This window comes from Zosterops lateralis (assembly GCF_965231275.1).
Source record: "Zosterops lateralis genome assembly, chromosome: 28".
Taxonomy (NCBI): domain Eukaryota; kingdom Metazoa; phylum Chordata; class Aves; order Passeriformes; family Zosteropidae; genus Zosterops; species Zosterops lateralis.
This window is the reverse complement of record NC_139788.1, coordinates 3165075-3191523: the sequence shown is the minus strand read 5'-3', so window position 1 is coordinate 3191523 and position 26449 is coordinate 3165075. Positions and strand designations below refer to the sequence as shown.

The 26449-nt window shown below is 53.0% G+C and overlaps 1 protein-coding gene across 2 annotated transcripts; it reads left to right on the top strand.

Annotated features, from left to right (window-relative positions):
* The first annotated feature begins 2561 nt into the window (after positions 1–2561).
* LOC310919849 (protein argonaute-1) lies at positions 2562–25646 on the top strand. Of its 2 annotated transcripts, XM_083879418.1 has the most exons (19): positions 2562–2634; positions 9713–9896; positions 10586–10706; positions 10837–11018; positions 11270–11406; positions 11507–11641; positions 11911–11998; positions 13100–13247; positions 13348–13467; positions 14259–14381; positions 14791–14924; positions 16144–16328; positions 16479–16638; positions 16917–17007; positions 18619–18813; positions 18939–19073; positions 19936–20037; positions 20846–21045; positions 21472–22144. In XM_083879418.1, the coding sequence occupies exons 1-19, from the start codon at positions 2610–2612 to the stop codon at positions 21578–21580; spliced, it is 2574 nt and encodes an 857-aa protein (XP_083735544.1). In that variant the 5' UTR covers positions 2562–2609; the 3' UTR covers positions 21581–22144. The 2 variants fall into 2 exon arrangements, 1 of the variants encoding a protein (XP_083735544.1); XR_014591869.1 differs by lacking the exons at positions 2562–2634; positions 9713–9896; positions 10586–10706; positions 10837–11018 and adding an exon at positions 23091–25646 and having other exon boundaries at positions 11274–11406; positions 21472–21971.
* The last annotated feature ends 803 nt before the right edge of the window (positions 25647–26449 follow it).

Here is a 26449-nt window from a genome sequence, read left to right as displayed (position 1 = left end):
TGCTTTCATTTTCAGAAGGCAGGGCCAAGAGGGCATTGGATCCATCCTGATCCTGATCCACTGCGAGGCTCTTTCCCTGTGCACTGGAGGAAAGATCTTGCACTAAATATCACTTACAGATTTTTCTTAGACCTTGCTATTGACATTTTCATATTTCTATGTCTAGAGGCTGCAACTTCAATGTAAAAATGTTTGCATTTGTTCAGTTTGACTTCTGATGTAATTTTTTGGTTTCTATATTGTTAGACTTGTAATGTTTCAAATGGTATTTTATTAACTTTGGACTGGATGTATGTCTCTAGCAATACGAGGTACTTTCTAAACTGTCCTGGGGCTCACAGCCCCGTGTCGAGATAAGATGCTGGTCGTGTACAATTGCAATGTATTTTATTTTTTTTTTAGCCTGCAGGGATATTTTGTGTTCATGTGTCCAAAAATAATAATAATAATAATAAAAAAACCTGGCATTCTCGTGCCAAATGTTCTGTTTTTCCTTATTGCTGTCCAATAAATGCAATGTACAGAGTGAGCAACCAATACTGTTGCCTGTAAACAAATGTCTTAAATTATTTAACTTTTAATTAAAACTTGTACACAACGTGTCACCTGTGGAACTCATTACCACAATATAGCTATTTCAGTTGCATTAAGAGTTAGCAAGTTAAAGAAATATGTATGGGTGACATCTCCCAGGATCCTAAAAGAAGCTGAAATTTCAAACCCCAGGGGCAGGGTTCAGAATGGGCCCATTTTTATAATATTTGGGGAATTACAGAGAAAATTTGGTGTTCATGGACTGTACCTGCCCGGAGAGGGGATTCTGTATCAGAGAGATGCAATAAGGGCTGTTGGCTCCTTCATCTTCTCTATGTGAGGTGAGGGTTTGTCTCCTCAGACAGCTACCCTGCACTATAAATACTGCAGGAAGGACAGGAAAAGCTTTTGGAGGAGGCCAGAGTGTGGGAGCTGTGACTGAAACCAGGACAGGATTGTCTGAAATGCCTGTCACCTCCTGCAGCCCTGTTTAGGTGTCAGTTCTGTTTGCAGGGCACATCCTGAGGCTTTGGCACTGAGATTGCTCAGCCTCAGGGAAACCTAAGGAGCTCAACCCTCAAGGTTTGCTCATCCCTGGTGTCATCCAAACATGATGTAAAGACCTCTTGGGACCAAACCTCAGGAACCCAGGACTGAGTGATGGAGGGGACTCTGTGCCATGGCCTTGCTCTCCGTGCAGCTCTGACTCCAAAATCCCAGCTGGGTTCTTGTTGTGGTTTGAAAGCAAAACGAGTGAGAGGCTCCACGTCAGAAATATAATTTAATAAGAAGAAAGGTAAAAAGATAAAAATAAAATAAATGCAATAACACAAAGGAGCACTGACAGAGTCAGAACACAGCCTGAGCAGGGTGGTGGGAGCAGTCCAGGTGAGGGGCTCTTCCTGAAGCAGTGATCCCACAGAAAGGTCTGGGAGCTCTGCTCCTCTGGGAATCCAGTGGCTCAGGGCTGCTTGTCCTGTCCCAAATCCCAGATTCTCTCCAGGTGGGAATGCTTGGCTCCTCCTCCTGGGCATTGGGAGCATCTCCCAATGGGATGAGGAGTCGTGCAGTGGCTCCTTGATGGCCCATTAAACAGAGAGAGCTCCTGGAGGGAGTTCCCTGTGAGTCCTGGGCAAGGCATTGATGGGCCATGAGCAGAAGAGCCCAAAGGAGGGGCCTGGGAACACTAAAATACTACCCCACTTGGTTTAACAGTTCATGAAGATGGTGATAGAATAAATACATCCTACACAACAACCCAGGACAGTTCTGCTCCAGCCACTCCCTGGGGACAGCAGGAGCCGCTGCTCTTCCTTTGTGGAGAACAGCACAAGGTGAGAATGCCTTGACAGCCTGAATTCCTGTGGCTTTTCCACCTTTTTCTGGAATGGCCCGGGCAGAACACACACCTGGGCTGGTTGTGGGAACGGTGCTCCTGGGGTTGATGATGCTGGTGACAAAGTCAAGGCCCAGGGTCGGGATTTGCACTGCCCGGGAAGGAAAGGTCGGGGAGGAGGTGGGGAACGGGATGGAGAAGGGATGCTCTGCCTGGTTCTGTGGATTTAGATGGAGCAGGACCAGGGGGCATTTAGATGGAGCAGGGCCATGGGGAATTTCTGCCTGGCAAGACTAGGGGCATTTCAGGAATGACTGTACAGCGACCGATACAGCAACTGGAGCTTCCTCCTCGGCCCGGCAGCACAAAATGAGTAAAAACAAAAACAAATCCAAAAAAACACACACAAAAAAAAAAAAAAACAAAACCCAAAAAACCAACCAACAAAAAACCCCCAACTGTGACAACGGCGCAGCGGGCGGGCAGCACCGTGCAGCGAGGCCCGGGCTGGGTCCCCGCCGCTGTCCTGAGGGCACATCCCGGTTCCCCCGGGCCCCAAGATGGCGGCGGGGCCGGCGGGCGCCGCCTTTGTTGCGCGCGGGGCCGGGCGGCGGCGGCGCGTGCGCGCGGCGCGAGGGGCGTGAGGCGGCTGCGGCACCGGCCCCGGCCCTGCCCGGCCCCGGCCCCCGGCACGGCCCTGCCCCGGCCCCCGGCTCCGAGCGGCGCCCGCGTGGATGGGATGGAAGCGGGACCTTCGGGAGCAGGTAGCGCCGGCGGGGATTGCGGTGGGGGGGTCGGAGCGCTGCGCGCCGGGGAGCGCCGAGAGGGCGATGAGGAGCGAAAGGGATGAGGCCGGTGGAACGGGGGGCGGGTGTGCGGTGAGGGCACAGCGGGCCTTTACCGGGTGGGGATCGGGGCGGGGGAGCGCGGTGGAGGGATGTGCGGAGGGAGGACACCGCGGCGGGTGGCGATGGATGTGGCGGCGGCGCGGGATGTGCGGGGGCGATGCCGGGGCTCGGGGGGTGTCGGAGGCGCCGAGGTGTGAGCACCGGGTGTGCGGGGAACCTGCGGGGCCGCGGGGCAGGCGCGACCCCCGGGTGCCCCCAGAGCAGCAGGGGAAGGGGCGATGGAGGCTCCCGCAGAAACCTCGCAGGAGGGGGCACAGTGCCGGGGTCACGTCCAGCCGTAGGTCCCCACAGCGCGGGGCGAGCCCTGCTCAAGGGGCTTGTTCTGCACAAAGCAGCATCATCATCATCCCCCAGCTCCCCATCCTTTCCCCCAGCTCCCATTCTGTTTCCCCTACCTCCCACTCCCATCCGTCCCCCCGGCTGCCATTCCACCCCCCCACCCCGCCCCAGCTGCCATTTTATTCCCCCCAGCTCCCGTTTCATCCCCCTGCTCCCCCTCCATCCTCCAGCTCCGCGTTGCCCGAGTTCAGGCTGGAGCTGGCGTGGGGCCGGCGGCGCCGTGTGCCGTGACAGCACGAAGCGTCTCCTCTGCCCGTGCCAGGACATGCGCGGAGCCGGGGCTCAGCCTGGCCCCGCGGGCCCGAGCTCCGGAGCCACCCTGTACCCCCTGTCCCCAACCTCCGCACGCCCGGGAGCAGCTGGCAGTGCCCTTCGTGCCGGGCAGCTCCCCTGGGGGTTTGGAGAGCTGTGCCCTATAGGGGCCGTGGCATCAGCGGCCGCTTGCTCCTGTGCCTGGCCTGAGCATCGCCAACTTGCGCTGCTGAGTTGCCGGAAGGATTTTGGTGCCTAAAATAAGGCAGAAGGAAGGGATGGGGTGATGTAGACGCGGGTCACTGACCTGATGAGGGGCGGGGTGATGGGGATGGGGAGATGCTGCCCTTCCGAGGGACAGGGCAGTGGGGTCGGCAGTCACTGCTCTGCCACCTCGCTTGTGCTGGTGTGTTTGCCACCCGCCGTAACACATCAGCCTGGTGAGATTTTGACATAAACCTGCTGAGTGTTTGTAAACTTCAGTCCTTCCTTACAATATTTACTTTAAGTGTGGCACAGAAATCTCCCTGTGTCTGCGCTACCTTCTGGCTGCTGGTGCTTTGTGTTTGGGCTGATTTATGGCCTCTGGAAGCCGTGATTTGGCGGCTTTGCCGGCGCCTTGGGGCGATAGCAGCGCTGCTGCCTCAGGGCCATGCAGATAACGCTGCCGGGCACCCTCCTACACCGGCCTGAAATGATGACCTTAAGGTGCTTTAGAAGAATCTCATGTTGGGGTGGGGATGCACTCGGTGGACAGGTTTGGATTTCAGTCTCTGGGCCTGTGAGGGCTGCACGGGGAGCAGGGCTCTGCTGCTGCACCCTTGGGAGTTTCCTCTTCTGTCCTCAGATTTGTCTGGGGGATATCTGCTCCCACCCAGGTTCACCCCTTGGGCAGGGAACTCAGGAACTCCGTGTCGTCAGAGCTGCTGTGAATCCTGCCCTGCTGTGGCACTGCTTTGCTTGTGCCAGACCCTGAGTATGGGCTGAGCCTCTCATGCGAGCTCTGATGATGCTGTGGCTTATCAGGGCAATAAAGCAGAAACTGGCGTGTGCCTGGATGTGCCCAACATGGAGATGCCTGGAAAGGCAGCAGGAAAACCCAGGACATCTGACCCACAGGCAGAACTCAGGGAAGCACACGCATGCAGTGGTTTTAAAAACTAAACTTATTTTCCCACAATTTTTAGTTTTCTTTATCCCTTGCAAACTTCCTAAAGGCTGTTAATCTCAACCGTTGTCTTCCTGTGCTGAACCTTGCAAAAACCCCAAAGCTGCTCCGTCTGTTGGGGCCCTTTATCTTCAGGAAACACGAAATTGCGTATGCCTGGTTCTGGGACAGGATTAGACCGAGAAACAAAGCCAGGAGAAGCACCTTGCCTGGAGACACAGCATGGATGGTTTATCTCTAAACACTCTTTGCAGCCTCTCCCTAAACCCTGGGAAGAACAAAACACAGACAAGTTATTAAGATGGCAGACGCGAGGAGGAAGCCAAATCAGGCAGGGAAGCTGCTCCTTGGGCAGGGTGATCCAGCAGAGCCTCGGGCGGGTTCAGCCTCCGCTCCAGGAGCCGGTGGCACTGCGGGGCCGCGGTGGGACATGGAGAGGAGCAGGCGTCGCTTTTGTCCTGTCCCTCCGGCACTGGGGGCCGCCTTTGTCTGCAGCTCCTGGCTCTGCATGTCCCTGGCTGCTGCCTGGGCAGTGCAGGAGCAGCAGGAGACCTTGTGGGGCTGGGCAGGGGGTGTTCAGCCTCTGCCCAGCTCAGGCGCTGTTAGTGGGGACTCAGGGTCACTGTGCAGAGTCACACAGCCTGGATGTGCCACCCGGTGTGCTCAGCAGAGGTGCTGGCATTTGCTGTGCCCGTGCTTCTCAAACCCCATCAGAGGGATGCAAAAGAGAGCTGCTGGACAGCTGAGGCCAGCTTAGCAGGAATCCTCACGGGTCAGCTCATGATTGAGCTGTGTCCACACTGCCAGCATCACCACACCACTGGCATCACCACACTGCCGGCATCACCACACCACTGGCATCACCACACCACTGGCATCACCACACCGCTGGCATCACCACACCACCGGCATCACCACACCACTGGCATCACCACACCGCTGGCATCACCACACCACTGGCATCACCACACCACCGGCATCACCACGCTGCTCCCCAGAGCCAGAGCAGCTGGAGTACAGTCCCTGCATGCAGGTCTGATGGAGTTGGCACTGCTCTTGCTGCTGTTCCTTGGGCTCTATCACAGCACCCACAGCTTCACGCTCCTGCCCGGCTTAACCTGTGAGACTGCACGTCCCAGGGTGCAGGGACACCCATTCAGCCAGGCAGGTTTATAGCTTGCACTTCAGGATGTCACCCGTGATTTCCAGGTGGGAAGCACAGCAGTGTCCTTTGCGGTGTTTAGTGTGAGAATACAAAGAACTCAGCAGCTTTCAGATGTCAGTCCTGTGATAAAACAGTTTAGAGCCCGTTTTGGTTCATTTTTTGCAAGCAGCCACCCCAGTGCAGGGCAGGAGCAGAGCTTGGGCAACTCAGCCTTGCCCTCAGCAGCCGGGCTCTGGTGCACAGACAGGTTTAATGCTGAGCTCTGATGGCTGCAGACGGAGCTTCTGAGCCATGTGTGCATCACCTGCTGAAACTCAGTTTGATGTGAAACCGAAAAGCACCCACAGCTGCATGACCCCAGCAGTGCTCAGGTCACTCGGGAAGGAACAGGCAGCGATGTCTGGGTTGGCAGAGCTGAGATGAGGCGTTTTGAAGTCTGGGCTCCTTGGAATGTGTTGGTCGCTGCTTGAAGCTCGGTTTTGAAGGTGTCAAGCCTGGAGATCGGGAATGCCAATTGCTCACCCTCCCCAGTAGCTGCCTTTCCCACTGGTGCTGTCCCTTGCTTTGCTCCCCGACAGCGATTTCACTTCCCAGTTGGGGTTCTGGGGTTGTTTAAGATGGGAGATGTCTCAGGGTGAGGATGGACCACGCTGCGTGTCCGGTGGCATTTGTTGTGCCGCGGCCCCGTCTGCATCTCTCCGATTCTCGGCTGTATTTTGGCGGGTGGGTGTGCGGAGAGGGGGCTGGCCGCCTGGACCTGCCGCCGCCGCAATAAAACTCCCTTTTGTCTGGGCCCCGTTCCCGCGGCCCCTCGGCTGAATGCGGCGCTGGAGAGGATTTCAATGACATGGTAATTTCATGCCGTCCCACCGGCGGCTTCGCCCGGCGCAGGCAGCTGTTGGGCAGCGGGTCGTGTTCCCCAGCTGTTACAATAAATAACAGAAACAAAGCGTATTCCAGCGCTAATTACCTCAAACTTGCTTTCACTTCGGTGGCTTTGCCCTCGCCGCCATCTCTGCCCGCGGTACCCGGTGCAAGGGCCGTCGATGCTCCGCCGCCGGCGCGTCCCCAGGGCACGGCTTTGTGTGCGAAAGTCTGTGATTCCTCCCGGGCCGCGGAATTTCTAATGGCAGCGGATTTCATCCCGCTCACTGGCCGCATTGTGCTGCAGGAACAACACTCACCCTGCAGCCCCCGGCCCCGGCGCCCGCATTTACATGACAAAGTGGGAGCCTGTGCAGCTTCGCCATGGAGAGTCGAGGTATGCAGGAGCCAAGCCCCCCACCCCGTGCAGGAGCCCCCCTATATGCCGGAGACCCCCTGTTTCCATGCACTCTGAGTAGCTTTTTAACGAGGCTTCTTCTTGCTGGCTCCTTTTCTGCTGCCTTGAGCCGACCTCAGGCATGAGGTGCCTGGGGATGACAGTGGGGCTGTCCGGGATTCCCTGGCAGCATCGTCTGAAGGGTGGCTTTCACTGAGGCAAGTTGTGGAGGGACCGTGAGTGCTCCAGAGCAGGAATGTGGCATGTGAAAGTATGAGCCAAGCCTGCATGTTCACTAAAGGGTTTTGGGGTCTCCCCCACCTGGGCTGAAGCAGCCAAGGCTGTGTGAGAGCCTGGTTCACATGCTGGAAGTGCTGCCTGGGCAGCTGCTTTGGCTGGTCACATTAAGGGACTGTGTGTTGTGGTCACCAAAATATAACTCTCCAAGTCAGCCCAGGGGTGAACTTGCCCATCCTTGATGCTGGTCATGGTCCTGCCCTGGTCTTTGCAGAGCATCTCCTGTGCCATCAGATGCTGCTCCCTCTGGCCACTCTGCTCATTTATCTTACCCTGTGTTTGCTGTATCTTCTGTGTTCCTTCAAAATTCTGAGCCAACTTTTGTGTTGCTGGAGGCTGGCTCCTTCCTCCACCTGTGATTCATGAGCCTAATTGCGGAGTGTTATGTTCGTGAAGCATCTGAGGATCCTCTGGCAAACGGGTTTGCATGGTAAAGCCTTAGTTTTGGAGTGACCAACACAGTGCCAAGTGTGGGGTGAATTGGTCACACCTCTGCAACTCCTGCCAGCCCCTAACTGGCTTCAGCTCCTCTTAGGCACCCAAGGGCCACTGAGCAGCTGTCAAGCTGTGGCCACCGCCCTGTGTTTCCTGCTGCATGGAGTTACCATGGGCACATGGAGTTGCATGTGGTCCCGTTCACACATGACTGCCAGGATTGTCTGCAGAGTGAGATGATGCAGAGGAGGAGAAGCTGCGGGTGCTGGCCTTGATGTGGCTACAGGAAAGGCAGAGAGAGCTGCTATCCCCTGAACAGATCTTGCAGGTGGGAGGTATGGTTCCTCACTCAAACTCAGGAACTGAAGGCTCCAGCAGCACTGGCAAATACCTCTTTGCTTGTGAGCCATAATTTAAAAATGCATCAGCTCTCAGCCAGGGAGCTGGCCACTGCCAAGAAATGTTAATCATGTGGAGACATGACTTACACTGGGAGCAGCTCATCTGAAAATCAGTTCCTTCAAACGAGCTGCTTCCGAAGTGCAGCACAGATGTTTTTTGGGGGCGGCTGGCAGTCATCCTGTCCTGGGGCAGCTGTGGGTGCCTGCAGGGTTTGAGCCCTGCAGTGGACTCCAGGATCCCCACCTTGCTCGAAGTCCTGTGCTGCCTTGTCAGAGGAGGTGCTGGGGCCAGGTAAGCCCAGGCTTGGGGCTCCCAGAAGATTTTGGGTCTCTTGAGCTCCTGTTGCAGGGCAGAAGCAGGAGCAGCAGAGGTTGGCTTTGGAGAATTAACTTCTGCAGTTCAGTCCCTGGACACTCAGAAGAGTTTTCCCATCCCCTCAATGTCCTGCAGGGCTGGTGGCCTTTCATGGCCAGGAAGAATCTTGCAAAGTTTGGGTGCAAAAGTAAAAGGCAAATTTGAAGCTTAGTTTGCTGCTCTACTGTTTTTCTGCTTCTGATATTTTTAGCCTGGAATGGAAATTTGGATTTAAAAAGAAAGTAGATGGGAGAAAGGGGTGCTAAAAGCACCATGTGTTCAGGAGCTTGAATTGGAGCTGGGTTGCTGTCTGTGGGCCGACGTGGACAGTTGGCCGCACAGATGGAGCGCTCTGAGTACCCCCACACTCAGTCCCTGCACTGGCCCAGCTGGCTCGGACCTCACGGTGTGTGAGGAACAAATAGAAGGTGCAAACTTGGGGAGGGTGAAGATGGGCAAAGTGGGAATGGGGCAGGAAGGGCAGAGCTCACCTCAGAGAGCAGTGGGGTGGAATAACTCCTTGGCAGTACTTTTAAGAAACCTTTGAGTCTGAGGGTGCTGTTGGTTTAGAAATGCAGCTCAGTCCTGTGGCCATGTGCTGGTGCCATCCTGCTACTCCAAAACTTTATAAGTGAGTCTGTGTAATGGGAATTGTGGAAAAACTGGTATTTCCCTCTTTACAGGTCCCCATGCTGCTTCAAGTAGGGATTTGGGATTGATTTGGATTTGGTTTTTTTCTTTTTTTTTTTTTTTTTTTCAAAACCCAGCAGTCCAACAATTGTGTAGTGCAGATGGAACAATGTGTTTCCTGTTTCTTGTGGCATCCTCCCTCCAGCAGTGAGTTGGAATTTGCTGGGGAATGGAGGGGAAATGCATGTGTCTCTGTGTCCCTGCTGACAGAATATCCAGGGAATTGCATCCCTTTGGAAAGGGGCACCTTGACAATGGAGCCAATGCTGCTCTCCCATAGCAGGTGGCAGTGCTGGAGCCTGTGCCAAGGGAGTTGGTGGGGCCGCCGTGCCCTGGCACTGCCCTTCAACAGCTCGGCTGGCGCCAGTGCTCTCCAGATGGTGCCCAGGGAAGCTGCTTCCTGGTGTGCTGCTCTGAATTCTGCCACCTCCTGCCAAGAGGAGGGGTAGTGGGAGACTTTGCAGTTCAGGATGCGGTGATGGAGAGCGCTGTGACTCTATGAGATCTGTCTGTCTGTCTGTCTGAGTATGGGGTCCCTGGCAGCCCTCCTGACCTGTGCTCTCTCCCACAGCTGCAGGCGCATACCTGCCCCCCTTGCAGCAGGTGTTTCAAGCACCGCGTCGGCCTGGGATAGGAACTGTTGGGAAGCCCATAAAGCTCCTGGCCAACTACTTTGAAGTGGACATTCCCAAGATCGATGTGTATCATTATGAAGTGGATATCAAACCCGATAAATGTCCCCGCAGAGTCAACAGGTAAGGCAAGTATTAGAGGTTTGGCACTTGTTCCCTGCTTCCAGTTTCCTGGTGGAAGCTCTGTAAGTGCCTGTCCCTGTCTTTGCAGTAGAAGCCGTTAGGGTGACCGTTATAGCAGAGGTCACAGCAGTGGCAGAGGTGATGGCACTGCATGATGCCCACAGGTGGCTGGACCCCCCAGCCATGTTTGTGCAGCAGTGCTGCTTCCTGGCCTGGGAGCGTCAGGGGTCTGGAGCCTCAGCACTGTCCCTGCTGCTCTGAAGCAGCTGTGCTATTTTGGCAACAATCCCTGATTTAAAAATAGCAAGCCCAGACCTCAGGCCATCATGTACTTTTTCTTTGTTTTTCCTTTTGATGTGCTCTTTGCTGCCTGTCCCCTCCTGCCCTCACAGCCTGGGGAGCTCTGTGCCCCGAGGGCCAGCGAGCAGATGCTGCATGTGTTCAGCAACAGTCACCCTGTGCCATGTACACTCCTTTTGCCAAAGCCAATGTACTGAGCTGTGGCACAAGGCACGTGGCTGCTTGTCCAGGGGCCTTTCTGCCCCAGGGGTCGCACCTTTGCTCTCAGTTGCCCCAGGGACGGAGGCTGGGATGGACTGGGCAGGTTGCAGAAGGTATTAGGCTGTAAAGAAAGTGACAAAACAAACCTCTCTCTTCTCTCCTCCTGCCCCTCTATCTTGCCTGTGTAGGGAAGTCGTGGAGTACATGGTGCAGCACTTCAAACCGCAGATCTTTGGTGACCGAAAACCAGTCTATGATGGGAAGAAGAACATCTACACTGTCACGGCCTTACCCATTGGGAATGAGAGGGTAAGAGGGGGCAACGAGCCCTGGGTGGACACTCTGACCTCCCTCCTGCCTTGGAAAGACCAGCAGAAAACGACCCCACCTCATCCCTGCAGGGATGCCGTGGTCACTGTCCCTTCCCTCCTGCACCCAGGTTGACTTTGAGGTGACGATCCCGGGGGAAGGCAAGGACAGGATATTTAAGGTCTCTATCAAATGGATGGCCATCGTGAGCTGGCGCATGCTGCACGAGGCCCTGGTCAGCGGGCAGATCCCTGTCCCACTGGAGTCTGTCCAGGCGCTGGATGTTGCCATGAGGCACCTGGCTTCCATGAGGTACCTGCGCTGAGGGATAATGGGGCTGTGCCAGGGAGGGGAGGGGACTGCTGCCCTTGGCAGGCTGCTGTGCCTGGGACTGGCCTTGACAGTCATTGGACGGGGCAGCTGTGCCAGTCGTGTCCTTGGGTGCTCCTGCAAAAGAAATAGAGGGGGCGATGCAGCTGGCAGGGTGAGTGCCAGCTGGGGGCTCTGGGAGTGCTGCCGTGGGCCCAGTGTGTGTCACTGACGTGGTTTGCCCTGGTTCACAGGTACACTCCTGTTGGCCGCTCCTTCTTCTCCCCCCCTGAAGGCTACTACCACCCCCTGGGAGGGGGCAGGGAGGTCTGGTTTGGTTTCCACCAGTCAGTCCGGCCTGCCATGTGGAAGATGATGCTCAACATCGATGGTGACGTTATTTCTCATGCTGGGGAGCTGCAGTGGGAGGGCTGGATTTATTTGGGAAGGCTGTTTGAGAGCAGAGACACATCATGGTGTCTGTCCCACAGTGTCAGCCACTGCCTTCTACAAAGCCCAGCCAGTTATCGAGTTCATGTGCGAGGTGCTGGACATCCGGAACATCGACGAGCAGCCCAAGCCCCTGACAGACTCGCAGAGAGTGCGTTTCACCAAGGAGATCAAAGGTACAGCCCCCCAGGGAGCTCTGGAACCTGTCCCCTGACACTGCCTGTGGCTTGTGTCCCATCCAGCCCCTGCAGTGAGGTGGGGGTACAGGGGTTGCAAATTTTAAATGTCTTCTGGGGCACCACTGCCTCCCTCTTGCTATTGTTGAGGTATCTGCAAGCAGGAAATTAGTTAAGGAAGCTGTTGGCAGTGTCCTGGAGAAGTTAGGCAAAGGGAAATTGCTCCCATCTTCACCATGACTGTGCTGTGTCTCCCTGTCTCACATCAGGTCTGAAGGTGGAGGTGACCCACTGTGGGCAGATGAAGAGGAAATACCGTGTGTGTAACGTTACCCGACGGCCAGCCAGCCACCAGACGTAAGGCGGGTGGGCAGATGCCCTTGGAAAAATTCACACTGTTCTCCTTGTTAACAGCTGCTGGTGTCGTTAGGGAGAGCTGAACAGGAAGCTCCAGTCTTTGATGGCAAAAGGAGACGTGTCTGGGGCTCTGCAGCCCTGTGCCATGTGTGGAGTGGGATGCAGGGAGATGGGAGTGCAGAGGATGCTGTGTCTGGCAGGCAGAGTGTGGCGGCGGGCGGGAGCTGACATGCCAAGAATTGTCCTAGTTTTTACCTCCGGGTTTGGTTTTCTTCATTCTTAAAATAGTCACTGCCAGAGTAGAGACTTTGTCAGGGGCTAACACAAGTGTTTGCCTTGGAATTTTTTGTGTGTGCCTGGGAGCAGGCTGGGCCTGAGCACGCCTCAGTGTCTCCTGTGCACCAGCATCCTTGAGTCACAGCCTTGGGGCTCAGCGAGTGCAGGAGGAATGTGGCACCTTGCTGATGTAGTCAGCCTGGTTCTCCTGTAATTTTGGTTCTCTACAGAATATCAGATCAATTCTGCATTTTCATGGAGTTCTTTATGGAGCTGGGAGCAGCTGGTGCTGGCTGAGGATGGGTATTGTGCTCCAGCTGTGGGTGTTGTGGCACCCCTCAGCCCAGCAGAAGGAAGTTTGATTTTTTTTTATTTTCCCTTGTTTTTGAAGGGAAATGTTCCCCTCCTGCCTCCCTCTGCCCACCCTGCAACTGCTGTCCTGTACCTGGAGAGGCCAGTTAGTCTTTCCCTGGAGCTCAGTTCAGCTCCCAGGGAAGACAGCAGGCACAGAAGCCCTCCTGAGTGCCAGTGTGCTGTATTTTTGTGCCCAACCATGGCATGTGTGGCACGTCCTGCAATAAACATTTGCCCTGATTAACTGGATTAGTGAGGGAGAGCTTTATTTAGGGACCTCAGCCCCACACTGGGGTAAGAGTATTCCTGACTCCATTTCTGAAAATACCACCGCTGTGCTTTTTATTTTGTTGTATGGCAGCTCAGGGTGGGAGCCTGGCAGCTCCCTCTTCCCAGCCACAGTACATAGTGCCTGAGGTGTGGAAGTGTCTGTTCTGAGTAGGTGCATCCCTCGTTTCCTGCCTCTGCCAGGTTCCCACTGCAGCTGGAGAGTGGTCAGACAGTGGAGTGCACAGTGGCTCAATACTTCAAGCAGAAATACAACCTGCAGCTGAAATACCCTCACTTGCCCTGTCTCCAGGTTGGCCAGGAACAAAAACACACGTACCTTCCCTTGGAGGTGAGTGTTGGCACCTGTGGTTTGGGGCTGTGCTCAGCTGTGGTCCCCTCATGTCTTACCTGTCCCCAACACATGGCTGCTGTCTCTCCTCCCTGTGCAGGTGTGTAACATCGTGGCAGGCCAGCGGTGTATCAAGAAGCTGACAGACAATCAAACGTCAACCATGATAAAAGCAACAGCCAGGTCTGCCCCGGACAGGCAGGAGGAGATCAGTCGCCTGGTATGTGACTGAAGTCCCATGGGGGGTGGACAATAACCAATGGCAGGTTATGGCATCCTGTCCACGGTGGACTTTGCCATGGTCCTGCTCCTCAGCTGCTCTGTGGCAGACAGCTGTGACCTCCTGAGAAGGTGTTGGTGAGGTTGATGGTGGGGTTTTATCTCCCTCTTCCCACTGAATCCCTGTGCACAGGTGCCTGTGTATATGCAATGGACACTGACACAGGGGAGCCTGGCTCAAAGAGACCATGCAAATGCACATGCAGCAAATTCAGGCTCTTGCACTGATGGGACCTGACCCAAAGGGTGCTGGAACTAAAAATAGGAAACAGATTAGAGACATGCCCTTGGCTGTGGATGTACGTGGGACTGTGTGTGGTGGGGCTGCAGTACAGGAACTCTGTCTGTGCCTGGCCACTGGTTAACGGGGCTGTTGTTCCCCAAACATATACATCTGGGCTTCTGAAGACAGGCACATTCGGTATTCCTTCTGGTACTCTTCATAAGTTTCTTACCAGTCTGAATCTTCCTGTTGAAATCTTAAATTTCAGGAGCAGGCTGTGCTGTTAGTTACATTGGTTAGTGTGTTTCAAAATCAGGTCCCCATGGGTCAGTTTGTAGGAGAGGGTTTGGGCCTCAGTGTTTATCTGCTCACCTTCCTGTCAGAGCTGCTCCCTCTGGAGCTCTGTGGAGAACATGGCTTCAGGTGCCCACATTACCTGGCTAGCTGCAGCTGCCTGGGATGCAGCAGTTGGTCTTACTCCCTCCCATGGCCTTTTCTTCCCTTTGCAGATGAAGAATGCCAGCTACAACCTGGATCCATACATTCAGGAGTTTGGGATCAAGGTGAAGGATGATATGACGGAGGTGACAGGGCGGGTCCTGCCAGCTCCCATCCTGCAGTATGGAGGCCGGGTAAGTGAGGCTGCCTGGGCTGGGCTGCGCTGTTCAGGGAGATACTGTCAACACCTGGAAGTACTGTTTCTGAGCAAAAGTTGTGTTACCTTCATGTTAGAGCTGGAACGCTTTATCAAAGTACCTTGGCTTCGTGTTTTTTGAGTTTTTTGCAATATAACTGGTTCTGAAAGTTGTAGCCAAGAGTCATTGGTGATGAGATGAAGAAGAGAGGGGTGCTCAGCATAGGGCAGCTCGGGTGAATTTTCTGTCACTGCTGAGGAGCTGGGGCTGTGGATTGCCCATTGCCAGGAAGTCAGCTCCAGGTTCAGCCCTGGGACAGGGAGCACAGCCCCTGCCCGTGCAGGGCTCTGGGGCTGCGGGGCCGGGCAGGCTGCGGCCGCGCTCTGACCCTCTGTTTGCCTTGCAGAACCGGGCCATTGCAACTCCCAACCAGGGCGTGTGGGACATGCGAGGGAAGCAGTTCTACAACGGCATTGAGATCAAAGTCTGGGCCATTGCCTGCTTTGCCCCGCAGAAGCAGTGTCGAGAGGAGGTGCTGAAGTAAGGAAAGGGGCAGCCCATGTGGGTGGGGGAAGCCAGAGGGACCGTGGCTCCAGAGGTGGCCACACTGCTGCTCTCAGCCGGGAACTGTGTCCAGCATCACCAGTGCTGGAGCTGCAGGGAGCTCCACTGCTTGTGGTACCAGTCTGATGTGGAGTGTCCAGTTCCTGTTGCTCTTGGTCTATCCAGAGAGCCTAACCGTTTGTCCCAGCTGCAAATGGTCCCCAAGCCATCACAAAGCAGCCAGGTTGGAGTGAGTACCTGTGAGCTGTCAGTCAGGCTCTTCTCCATCTATTCTTTGCATCAGGGATCTGCAGTATTGGGAGATGAAACTGCTAGCTTTAAAACTGTTGAACACTTCTAGTCTGAATCTCCTCAGAGAGAAAGGGTTCTGAGGATTAAAAGTGTCCCTAATAATCTGAAATATTGTAATTCATGTAGGAAGCATCATCCTAACTTCCCATGGGTTGTAACAGAGAAGTTTTGGGCTTTCAGAAAAGCTTTGGTAGTTTAGAGAATATGTTTCTGTAGCAAAGTAACACAGAGCAGGAACAGTTTATTTGATTTAGGGAAATGGTCACTTTGGTTTTGGATTCTTCTGGGGCCTCAGGTTTCTCCTGACTGAGAGTGGATGCACTGAGGTGAGCGCTTTGTGCGTCTTTTCTGGGTGTTTGGCATGGTCAGTGTTTGGGGTTTGGATGAGTTCAGAATGTCCATGTCTGCAGTACCTGGGTGCAGGTGGGAGTGACACCGGATTCCTCCCGTGATCCCTTTGCAGCAGAGCTGTGAGCCCTGTGTTCCCTCTGGCTCTCGCCGCATCAAATCAATCCTTGGCATTCCAAAAATCCAGAGTGTGGCTGAGTTGTGGTAAGTGCAGGCTGAGATCAGCTTTGCAATCACCTGGAAATCAGCTGTTGCAGGCAGCAGGTTTGTTCCCCACTGTTCCAGCTTCCTAAGGGAGAAGAGCTGAGCTCCATTGCATTAGAAAGAGTCAGTATGTGGGTAAGAGGGCACTGAGAGGCGACAGTTCAGCCCTGACATGTGCTCCTCTTGTGTTTCCTGTGCCATACACATGCTGGGTGCCATAGAGCCATCAATAGGTGACATGATGGCCCTGTCTCTGTCCTGTGCTGCAGCACTCAGCCATGGGGCTCCATGTTCAGTGGCACAGCTGGTGTGCAGGAGGGCTCAGGGCTCACTGCTTCTCCTCCTGGCACAGGAACTTCACAGACCAGCTGCGCAAGATCTCCAAGGACGCCGGGATGCCGATCCAGGGCCAGCCCTGCTTCTGCAAGTATGCCCAGGGTGCAGACAGCGTGGAGCCCATGTTCCGACACCTCAAGAACACCTATTCAGGGCTTCAGCTCATCATTGTCATCCTGCCGGGGAAGACGCCAGTGTACGGTGTGTCTGGGGCGGGCACAGAGAGAAGGGCTTTGGGCTGGCTCAGCAGGGCTGGCTCCTGCAGGGCCCTCTCCCCTCATTCCTGAGAGTGCTGCTGGAAATGCTGCAGGACTGACTGCCTGTGTGCTCACCTGCTTCCTCTGCCCACAGCCGAAGTGAAGCGTGTTGGGGACACTCTCCTGGGAATGGCCACACAGTGTGTCCAGGTTAAGAATGTGGTGAAAACCTCCCCACAGACCCTTTCGAACCTCTGCCTCAAGATCAACGTCAAGCTTGGCGGGATCAACAACATCCTTGTGCCTCACCAGCGGTTCGTACAGCCACTGGCTCTCATTGTTTCGGGGTTGTACCTCAAGTCCCTTGTGCTGCCTGCCTGGGTTTATGGGGCCTTCATAAAGTAGCTCTTTGAAATGAGGGGTTTGTAACTTGTTTCACCTTGTTGATAACAAGCTGTCGATGTGTCCAGACCAGAGCTGGAGGTCAGGAGATATCCTTGATATCATCTGCTTATCTCCATTGGGTTGTAGATCACCCTGAGATGGCCCCAAAGGCTGACTGCTTTTTTTCTCTTCTCTCCTCTCCCACCAGCTCTGCCGTCTTTCAGCAGCCAGTGATCTTCCTCGGGGCTGATGTCACTCACCCGCCAGCAGGAGATGGGAAGAAACCCTCCATAACGGCTGTAAGTTCACAGCTTGGATGCAGGAACTGGAATGGGACTCACGTGTCCATGTGTTATTGCTGCCCCCATGATGACACTTCTCAGGGTGGGCCGTACCCTGTCAGTCCTGGGAAGTTGTGTCCCGATCCCTTCCTGCCTCTCAGCACAGGGAAGCAGCAGGTTTTGGCAGCCGCGGGGAGACTGGCAGCTGCCACCAGATGGGGCTCTTGACGTGCCGGCCCTGAGCGTGGCCTTGAGAGTGCCGGGAGCTTGGTGCTGCATGGAGTCATCCTGGGACATCCCTGTCCAGCTGCAGCCCTTCAGGGACCTTCCCCCTGCTGGGTAGCTGGGGTTTGGGACATGGGGGAAACTGAGATGACTCCCTTTGTGGAGGAGAATTTGTCTTCTTCTCAAATTAATAATGAGCATCTATGGAGCAAAATGCTGCTTGGTGCCAGCGGGGCCAGGGACAGCTTGTGCCCTCCGTTGAGCTGGGAGACACTGCCCTGTGCTCGTTGCCATGCAGGATAAGCATGTCAGCATTTTCCTATTAAGTTCTTAGCTTTCCAGGACTCACAGCTCAGGTTTTCCTTGGCATGCAAATGTGTCTTTGGAGGAGTGTTTTTTTTTCTTAATTAGAAGGGGTTGGGAAAGGCTTTGGGCTGTTTGCTGTAGGTGTGGGTGGGACAGAACAGTCTGTTTCCTGGCGGCAGAGCTTCCCCTCTGAAAATATCTTTTGTGGTTTGTGCAGGACCACTGGGGCTTTTTTCTTAACTTTTGTGAAAGCTTTTTCAAAGCTGCAGGGGAGGAGAAGGGTAGAGCCTTTGGAGCAACCTGACCTTGTCCTTGGTGCATTGCTGATTAGACAATAGTGGGTCTGTGGCTGAAACTAAAGGAACAGTTTCTATTGTACACATGGGTTCCAGTGGGGGAGCCCCAGCCCCAGAGCTGTTTGCAAACCAAAAGTGAAAGTGCTGGGGAGGGAAGGGGCAGCAGATTCACACTGCTGAGGATGTGGAGTCTGTGATGATTCTCCTCTGCTCAGGGGATGTGGGGCACACAGCACAGTCACTGCTGAGTGTGGGGAGGGAGGCAGGTGGGTGTTTGTTCCCCAGCATGGGCCAGCACTTGATTCACACTGTGCCCCCAGCCCTGTGTCACAGCCAAGCCCAGCTGCCCCTGATCTATTGCTTTGATGTGTCTGAGGTGTGCCTGCACTGCAGTGGGAACTCCCTGCTCAATGGCTGCCACAAAGTGACTCGACCCACCACATCCTTGGGCAGCCCCACTCCCTCTCACTGCCAGGCAGAGGTGAAGCAAGGGCAGAGCAGCATCACTTCCCCACAGCCATGGCATTCAGTGGCACCAACCAAAATTATCTCACTGGAAATTCCCACAAATGTTTAAAAGGGCGTGGCAGAGTGTGACTTCAGGATGTGGCTTATGACCAAGGATATCTCTTTTGGACACTGATTGCCTGTACAGTATTTGCTGTCCCATCTGATCTGCAAGTTCAGGTGCTCTGCCTATGGCCAGCTGTGCACGTGGCAAACAGTTGGAGGCTGGGAATGTCACACATCCCCTCTGTCCTCCCTGGTGTAAGACATGGGCCTGGCCTGTCTGTTGCTGCAGGTTGTGGGCAGCATGGACGCCCACCCGAGCCGGTACTGTGCCACGGTGCGCGTGCAGCGTCCTCGCCAAGAGATCATTGAGGACTTGTCCTACATGGTGAGGGAGCTCCTCATCCAGTTCTACAAATCCACACGCTTCAAACCCACCAGGATCATCTTCTACCGCGATGGTGTTCCTGAGGGGCAGCTCCCACAGGTGAGGAACCCTCAGGTCCCTGTAGGCCAGTGGGGCTGCACCAGCTCCATGAGGTTCCTTAAGGGTGCCCAGAGACAGCTGGGTGCTGGTGTGTCCCCTCATTCTGTGTGCCCTTGTCTCTCCAGATCCTTCACTATGAGCTCCTGGCAATCCGAGACGCCTGCATCAAACTGGAAAAGGATTACCAGCCTGGCATCACCTACATCGTCGTGCAGAAGAGGCATCACACCCGTCTCTTCTGTGCAGACAAGAACGAGAGGGTGAGTGCTGCAGAGTGCCAGGGCTGGAGGCAGCTGATTCATCCCTGTCTGATGGAAGAGCCAGCCCTGGCTTTGCCGAGGGGAAATCTCACCACTGGCGGGGAGAGCTCGTTCTGAATGAAACGTGCTGCTCAGTGGACTCCTACAGCCATATGGATTAGTCTGCTTCTAGAACTCCAGCCAGCTGTTTGCTGTTATTATGAGTTACTGGGTGCTGATGATCCTGGTGACTCTTGAAATAGCCTCTGTCAGCTTGAAAACATCTGTTGTTTTGGTGATAGCTGGAGTTGCTGACGTGACAGGCTGAATAACCCCTTGCTTGCTCACAGCTTGTTCATGTGTGCTCTGCAATAACATTGATTGCTGTCACTGTTCCTAGATTTCATCTGAATTTAATAGTCAGATTGAGTCTAACCAGACTGCTCCACTTGAGCAGGAAGATTTAATCTTGGGAACTACAGACAGTTTTTGATCGGGATGTAAAAGCCCCAGTTCAGCATCTTGTGGCACAGACTCCAGCACATGCTCTACAGAGATCCCTGGAGTTTTGTTAATTTAATCTTCATTTCTGTAGTAGGATGGGCCCCTGCTGCTCTCTTTCCCTTACTGTTGGCTGTGTCTCCATGTCACGTCTGGTGTCGATGCCTGCAAAAAATGCCAGCAGGCCTATTTGGGCAGGAAACAGAGTAGGATGAGCTGCTTCTGTACCTCCTGAGTGGGGGAGACAGTCTCTACATCTCAGACAGAGATGAGAACCCTCCACCATGGTCCTGAGGCAGGGCAGCTGTGCTAAGGACAGTGCTCTTGGCAACTGGAAATAACCAAACTCTTCAGTGTATAGATCTCTTTCTGTTCCCTGCAGATTGGAAAGAGTGGGAACATCCCAGCAGGAACAACAGTGGATACCAACATCACCCACCCCTTTGAGTTTGACTTCTACCTGTGCAGTCATGCAGGCATTCAGGTACTGTGCTCCAATGCTGGCTCTTGGGATGATGCTGGGTTTTTTGGCTGCTGTTGCAGATTCTGCTCTCATGCATTTGTCCTGGCCCTGTCACAGCCTCCCTTTAGCATGGAGACGTGGGCAATTAGATTTGAGGGTAGTTGGATCTGAGCTGCCACTGCGGTGGTTTGGCAAGCAGGTGCCAGGTCCGTGCTGCTGCTGCATTATGTGACACGTACTTGGTTTCTCTCCTGGAGCCAAGGGTCTCTCCTAAGAGATTTTCCTCCTTCAGAGCAGCCAATTCAGCAGCTTGTCAGCTGGTGTCTTGAGCGTGCTGGGCTCGCTGGGGAGCCTGGTCATCAGCAGGGACCTGCTGTCTGGCCGTGGGTGGGAGAGCCAGGCCAGCCGTCCTTGCCTGCTCTGCAGCTGCCTGGCTGCAGGCAGCCAAGATTAGTCAGAAACTGGACTGGAAAAACTGCACTCGTGTAATCTGCAGCTGCTTCCAGAAGGGAGGCTGCTCGGCTTCTCCTCCCCTGTGAGGACAGTGGGAGCTGGCCTGGGTTGGTAGGAATGCAGTGGGGGATGCAGTGGGCTGTGTGGCACAGAGGGAGCAGGCACCAAGCAGCAACATTAGTACTGCTTTGCACCTCAGTGCCAAGGGCTTTCCTGCCTTGCTGCCAGGTGGGGTTCTCACAGCAGGGAAGCACAGCCATCCCTCCTGCCTAGGCTGGCTGACAGATCATTTGGGTCAGAGAGGGGCTGACGAGGATGTGAGGCAGCTACATCAGGGTGCAAGCAGCATCTCTCACACTGGTCCCCTCCTTCCCAGGGCACGAGCCGGCCGTCCCACTACTACGTGCTCTGGGATGACAACCGGTTCACGGCGGACGAGCTGCAGATCCTCACGTACCAGCTGTGCCACACCTACGTGCGCTGCACCCGCTCCGTCTCCATCCCTGCCCCAGCCTATTACGCCCGGCTGGTGGCGTTCCGGGCACGGTACCACCTCGTGGATAAGGAGCACGACAGGTGAGGGGCACAGCCCGTGGCCCTCAGAGGGCAGAGCCAGGTTGTGGGTAGGGGGCCTTGATGTTTGAAAATGCCTGGGTCCAAAGTGTTGCAGCAGAGTGTTTGTAGGGGAAGACTTGCATGTAGCTGCATCGTCTTAAGGTCCAGCACAGGGGGAACGGGGATAAAGGAGGATTAAATTTTACCGTGAGCTCATCTCAGGCTTGTGGGAGCATTCCTGGGGTGTCTGAGCATTTCCAGCTGCCTCAAGGTGCTGGAATCTGCAGTACAGTCACAGTCACCAGCATGCACAGCATCCCTGTTCACTGCAGTGAGGTGACTTCCCGTGCTGCCAGCACTCGGCTAATCCCCATCTCCAGGGGAGTTTCTCAGTGTTCCGGGGGGGAAAATATGAAATAATTACACAGTGATTTCCTTGATTTTCAGTGGCGAGGGCAGCCATATATCTGGACAGAGCAACGGCAGAGACCCCCAGGCCTTGGCGAAGGCTGTGCAGGTTCATCAGGACACTTTACGTACCATGTACTTTGCTTGAAAGCCTAACTTTTGTTACCTCACTCAAGAAAGCTTTCAGATTTGTAGGAGCCATACAAAAAAGGAAGCATTGGGACACCTTGTTTTTTTTTTCCAATGAGAAATCACTGCAGGGCAGGCAGTGTCGACTCGAGGCAAGAGACCAGCACCACGGGACAGAACGATCCAACACCTTTGTAGGATTGGAAGAGACTGATGATGATGATGATGATTATTTTTTTAATTTTTTTCTGGCTTTGCAAAATTTTGACCTGACCAAACACATGAAGGCATTCAAGGGAAGGGATAAAACTCCCGGGAGGCAGAAGCAGGTTTTCATTTTTAAGATGCAATACTAGAGACTCCTGACTGTGAACTGGCGGCTTTGGTCCTCCGTTGCCCACCAGGCGCTGGTAGGTATTTTTTGTGGGTGTTGGGGGGAGGGGATTTTTAGAGCCTTAAAACAGAAGACTAGATTTATAAAACTAATATTTTAGATTATGAGATGCTTTAATGGGTTGAGGGAAAAAAGAAAAAACAAAAACAACTAGTTTATAGGAGAATTGTAACACTAACAGTTCCCCACCCCCGAGTAATTCCCCTCGGATAATGTAAGGCACCCTAGCACTTAGCTCAGAACTGAAAACTGTCTTCCTCGTGTTACAAGCTAGTCAGCTGCTGCCGCTCGAAGCAACAGTCACAGACTTTTCCATGGGTGAGTGCCTTACTATGATGCTGCAAAATTTCAATGTTTTTAATCTTGTAAGGAAACTAGTAATCTTGTCTTGATGGTGGTCCATATTTCCATTGGAAGGAGTTAATTTCTGTGGTCCTCAGTTGCAGTTTGTGTCAGATCACGACCTCACGGTGGTTAAACCCCATTGAAAGATGTGCACTTTCATACAGGACACGTTTAATGGCTGCTGACCCATTTTTGTTTCCAATGTACTACTTGTTATTTAAAACTGTTTCTGACAAATGGGGGCATCTCCATCCCATGAGGACAGAAAGCGCTATCCATGTTTTTCTTTCTTTTTTTTTTCCCCTCCTGAATTTTTATGATGGACACCGGGATTTTTTTACTAAACATTATTTTTATACAATATTGAGTCTGTTGCCAAAATCCACAAGTCATTAACATTCTCAGAGTTTACATCCCCGCACTTCCTGAGGCTGTGCACTCACTCCACAGCTCTCCAACGTTTCTGTCCGATGAGTGCTACCGACTGCAGCCTGTGCTGTGCCAGGTGCTCCACAGTGCCCATTGCCCGTGTGCATTCGGCACGTGTCTGCCCGGGCCAGCTGCTTTCCCACCCACCACATCCGCACCTCCAGCACCTCCAGGCTCTCACCCTCTCTGCTGCTAGGTTTTGCTGCTCTTTGTGTCATGGTATCACTGCTCTCATGCCCAGGGTTTTTATTCTGAAAGCACACCAGATTGTTCCTTAGAATTATGAAATCCCTGTTGTTGTTATCATGGGGGAAACTCCTGATTTGTGCTTGTACCAGGAAAACAGCCTTTTTCCCCACAGGAACCTGGTCACTGCTTTTCAGACCCGTTTTGCTGCACAGCGACCGTACGCACGGTGGCAGGGCCGTGGTGGCAGCTCAGTACCGATATCATCCGGGCACATTATCTGGGGTTTTTTTCTATGAAAGTGTTCACAGCGCTTCCTTCGAGAGACAAACGAGGCGCACGCTCCTGCCACGCTCTGAGGGGAAGAGCTCTGGTATCATTGTCCTGCCGAACGTGTTTCCCGGGCGGCCCCAGGCGAGCGCTGCCCCCGGCCCGTGCACGGACAGAAGCACATCTACACCTCTTTGGTTTGTACTTTCTGACGTTGAAACTTGCCTTGCCTTCATGAAAACCACACCGGTCATGTTGGCCCATTGAGCTGTCCTAACCCCGGGAATTCACTCTTCCCGTTTTCTTTTGGGGCAACGTGTTTGTGAACAGTGACAACATCACTATGCTATGCAAACTAAGTGCTGAGCCCACTGATGTCACATTTGGTGAAGATCCTACGTTTAGCACAGTCCTATTTTCCTCAAGACCACAGTGTTTGGTTCATATCCTCCTTTGCACCTTGTGTCAACCTCCACTGCTGTATATCCTCAAGGTGACAGGGAGGAGACCAGGAACTATCCGTGGTCAGTAGGTAGGGAATTCTTAGGAAGGCTTTTAGAGCGTAGGAAACACATCAACACTAAGTGTCAACATGAGAAGCCTACATTCCTCTACACAAGTGCCTGCATAGTGACACCAATCAGCACCTCCATCTCATCCTCCGAACTCTGGCTTGTGTTCATTGAAAGCAAAACAATCTCAGAGGGGCTGTTCCCGCTCACCTGGTGTTAGAAAGCTCCTCATTAAGAATAAAATCGGGGTCAAGGTCAAGGTTCTCTCTGCAAATCAGTTTGTTCACCAGCATTACACCGGAACACGCCTGGCTGCTGCTCTGCAGTGAGGGGCAAAGGTATTTTGGTTCCTCGTTTTTATTTTAGTGTTTTAGTTGGGTCTAGAATTCTGAAATGTCTTTTAGTAGCTGTGGCATAGCACGTGCCATTTTTAACCATTGAAAAGAGATAGTGCGGGCATTTACAGAAACAGCTTGTTGCTCTGTTACAATTTTTTTTAACCTTGAGACTTGAAATGTAAAATGGACCTTTAAGATTTGCACTCATTTGTAAGGTGGCTGTTCATAGAAAACTATGAATGAAGACTTGCTGATGTAGCACCTACTTTTAACAGCAATTTTAACTACACAAAAGCTTCACAGCTTCTGAAACTCTCAGCTGTTGACTTGCAGATCGTGTTCTGCCCTTATTTCACCCTCTGCGTTGGGTTTTCATGGTTTTGGATAAACAAAAAAAGCCAAACTCAGTAGCTGCTGTGCCCTTTAAACCCTGTTTCCACTTTGAAGAAGTTTAGAGAGGTTGGAGTGACCCGCATGTTTTCTATACCGGACTATGCACCGCACCCTCTCCGCGCTCTGGCATCGGCATTTCTCCCCCTCTCTTGTCCGAGATGCAAACGAGTAGCTGCATGTTGAGGTGCGTTTTGCTGCCTGTAGCGGATAGGTGTTACCCCAGGTACAAATCAGGATCTGTAGTTAGCCACAAGCCCCACGTGGGCATCGCGATCAGCTCCGAGTCTCTGCCTTCTCCATGCGCACGAGTTCCACCTGCGACTGGAAGCGTCGCGGAGTGCATGCAGTTCTGTGGGAAGAGGAGTAGCTTTCATTTACCTGTTGAATGCTGTTGTTTCCCTTATCTCATATCTGAACAGAACAGGGTGGGAGGGCTGCTCTGCCCTCTCCCCGCAGCTTCCAGGGCAGTCGGGGTGTTCTGGGATCGCACACGATGTCTCAAACAGCCCAAGCATCCAGTGTTGCCTGGCGGAAGGTTTTCTTCTTGGAAAATCAGTGTGAAATAAAAGAATGTGATTGTTTCAGGAAGGGAAGCCAGACAGCAGGAGAGCAATAAACAAGTGAAATTCATATCTTGCCTGAGTGATTTGCACTTCAATAGTTGTGAAAGAAAATTTCCAAGACTCCAGTGCTTTTGTGTTCGATTTCCAGCCCCTTTCGTACCTCCTTTCTATGAGCAAGTGTGGGACTGTACATAGGGTGTTTACAGGACACTCAGTTTGGGTTGTTATTTTTCTTGTGGGTTTTTTTTTTTTTTTTTTTGCTCTAGCTTGAACTCTGTATGGTCCATTTGTTAAATAGCCGTGAACAGTTGATGTACAGTACTTACTAAACAAGCAGCAGCACAAAACTTATTTTATTAAGAAAATATGGGTTATATTTTAAAGGTTGAATATCAATTTTTTTTGTATGTGTGGAATTAAGACTGGTGAAGAGTAACAAAATCCTTGGATTAGGCCAAAAGAAAATACTGTAAGATCCTAACCACCTCTTTATTAAAGAAAGCAGTATGATTAAAGAGCTCCAGAACATTGTATTTATATTGGATTTGATTTAATTTGCCTTTGTGGATTTTTTTTTGTTGTTTTTTTTTTGCCTTGGTCCTGATTTTTGCTTGCAAGTTCGACTTTGCAGTCCCAAGTGTCTGTTACCCTGTAACTGTTGGCAGAAGACCTAAATAAAAGCAATGTGAATATGTCGGGGTGACACTCCTGAGTCACATCGTGTGGGGAAGGGACATGCACATCCCAACCATTCCCTCAGCAAAGGCTGGGGGACAAACAGGGAAACGCTGACTGGAGCTGAATTGCATCAGACACTGCGGAGGATCCAACACCCCTCACTGTCCCCATCTCAGTTCAATGAGAGAAACACTTAAATGAAGAGAAATGTGCTTAAAACTTCTGGGAATACAGTACAGTTCCACTTTTTATTAAAATGTCACCTCAGAACTGACTGATTTTGGGCTCTTGGGTTATTAGATAACAGAAATGTACATCAAATTCTGCTGTTCCTCCAGCCTCACCAAGTGCTTCAGGAGCTCTTGGCTCTGAGGTGCTTTAAGGACAGATTTCAGGCTGCTTTTGGATTGAGGTTAAACTTGATCCTCTGGGTTTCTGCACTGCCTCATGTTTTGCATTTCCCATCACGTTTTACATTTCCCAGCTTTGCAATTCTTGCAAACATCCTAATGTCCAATGCCAGCAGCTTATGGTTGAGTTTTAGGGTCCAAAACCGGAGGTTGTTTGCCATTCTCTGAGTTCTTTGTTAGAGGAGTTCTTTGTTTTACTTTAAAAAGGTGCAGGGCAGACCTTAAGCCAATGAATGATTTAGCAGTTGAGCTGTAACTGGGTTTTTGAATAATGCCAAGGAATCTTAAGGAAGTGCTTGCTAATGGCATGCAGGCACTTGTCAGTTAATTTACCTAACTGCAGCACCAGAAAGTTCTGTCCTGAGCTGGG

Bases quoted from the DNA above. Each gene is read 5' to 3' on its own strand.
- LOC310919849 (XM_083879418.1), top strand. From the start codon at position 2,610: ATGGAAGCGGGACCTTCGGGAGCAG. The intron at 13,248-13,347 runs GTGAGTGTTGGC...CTCCCTGTGCAG, and splicing joins ACACGTACCTTCCCTTGGAG to GTGTGTAACATCGTGGCAGG. The intron at 16,329-16,478 runs GTGTGTCTGGGG...CTCTGCCCACAG, and splicing joins GGGGAAGACGCCAGTGTACG to CCGAAGTGAAGCGTGTTGGG.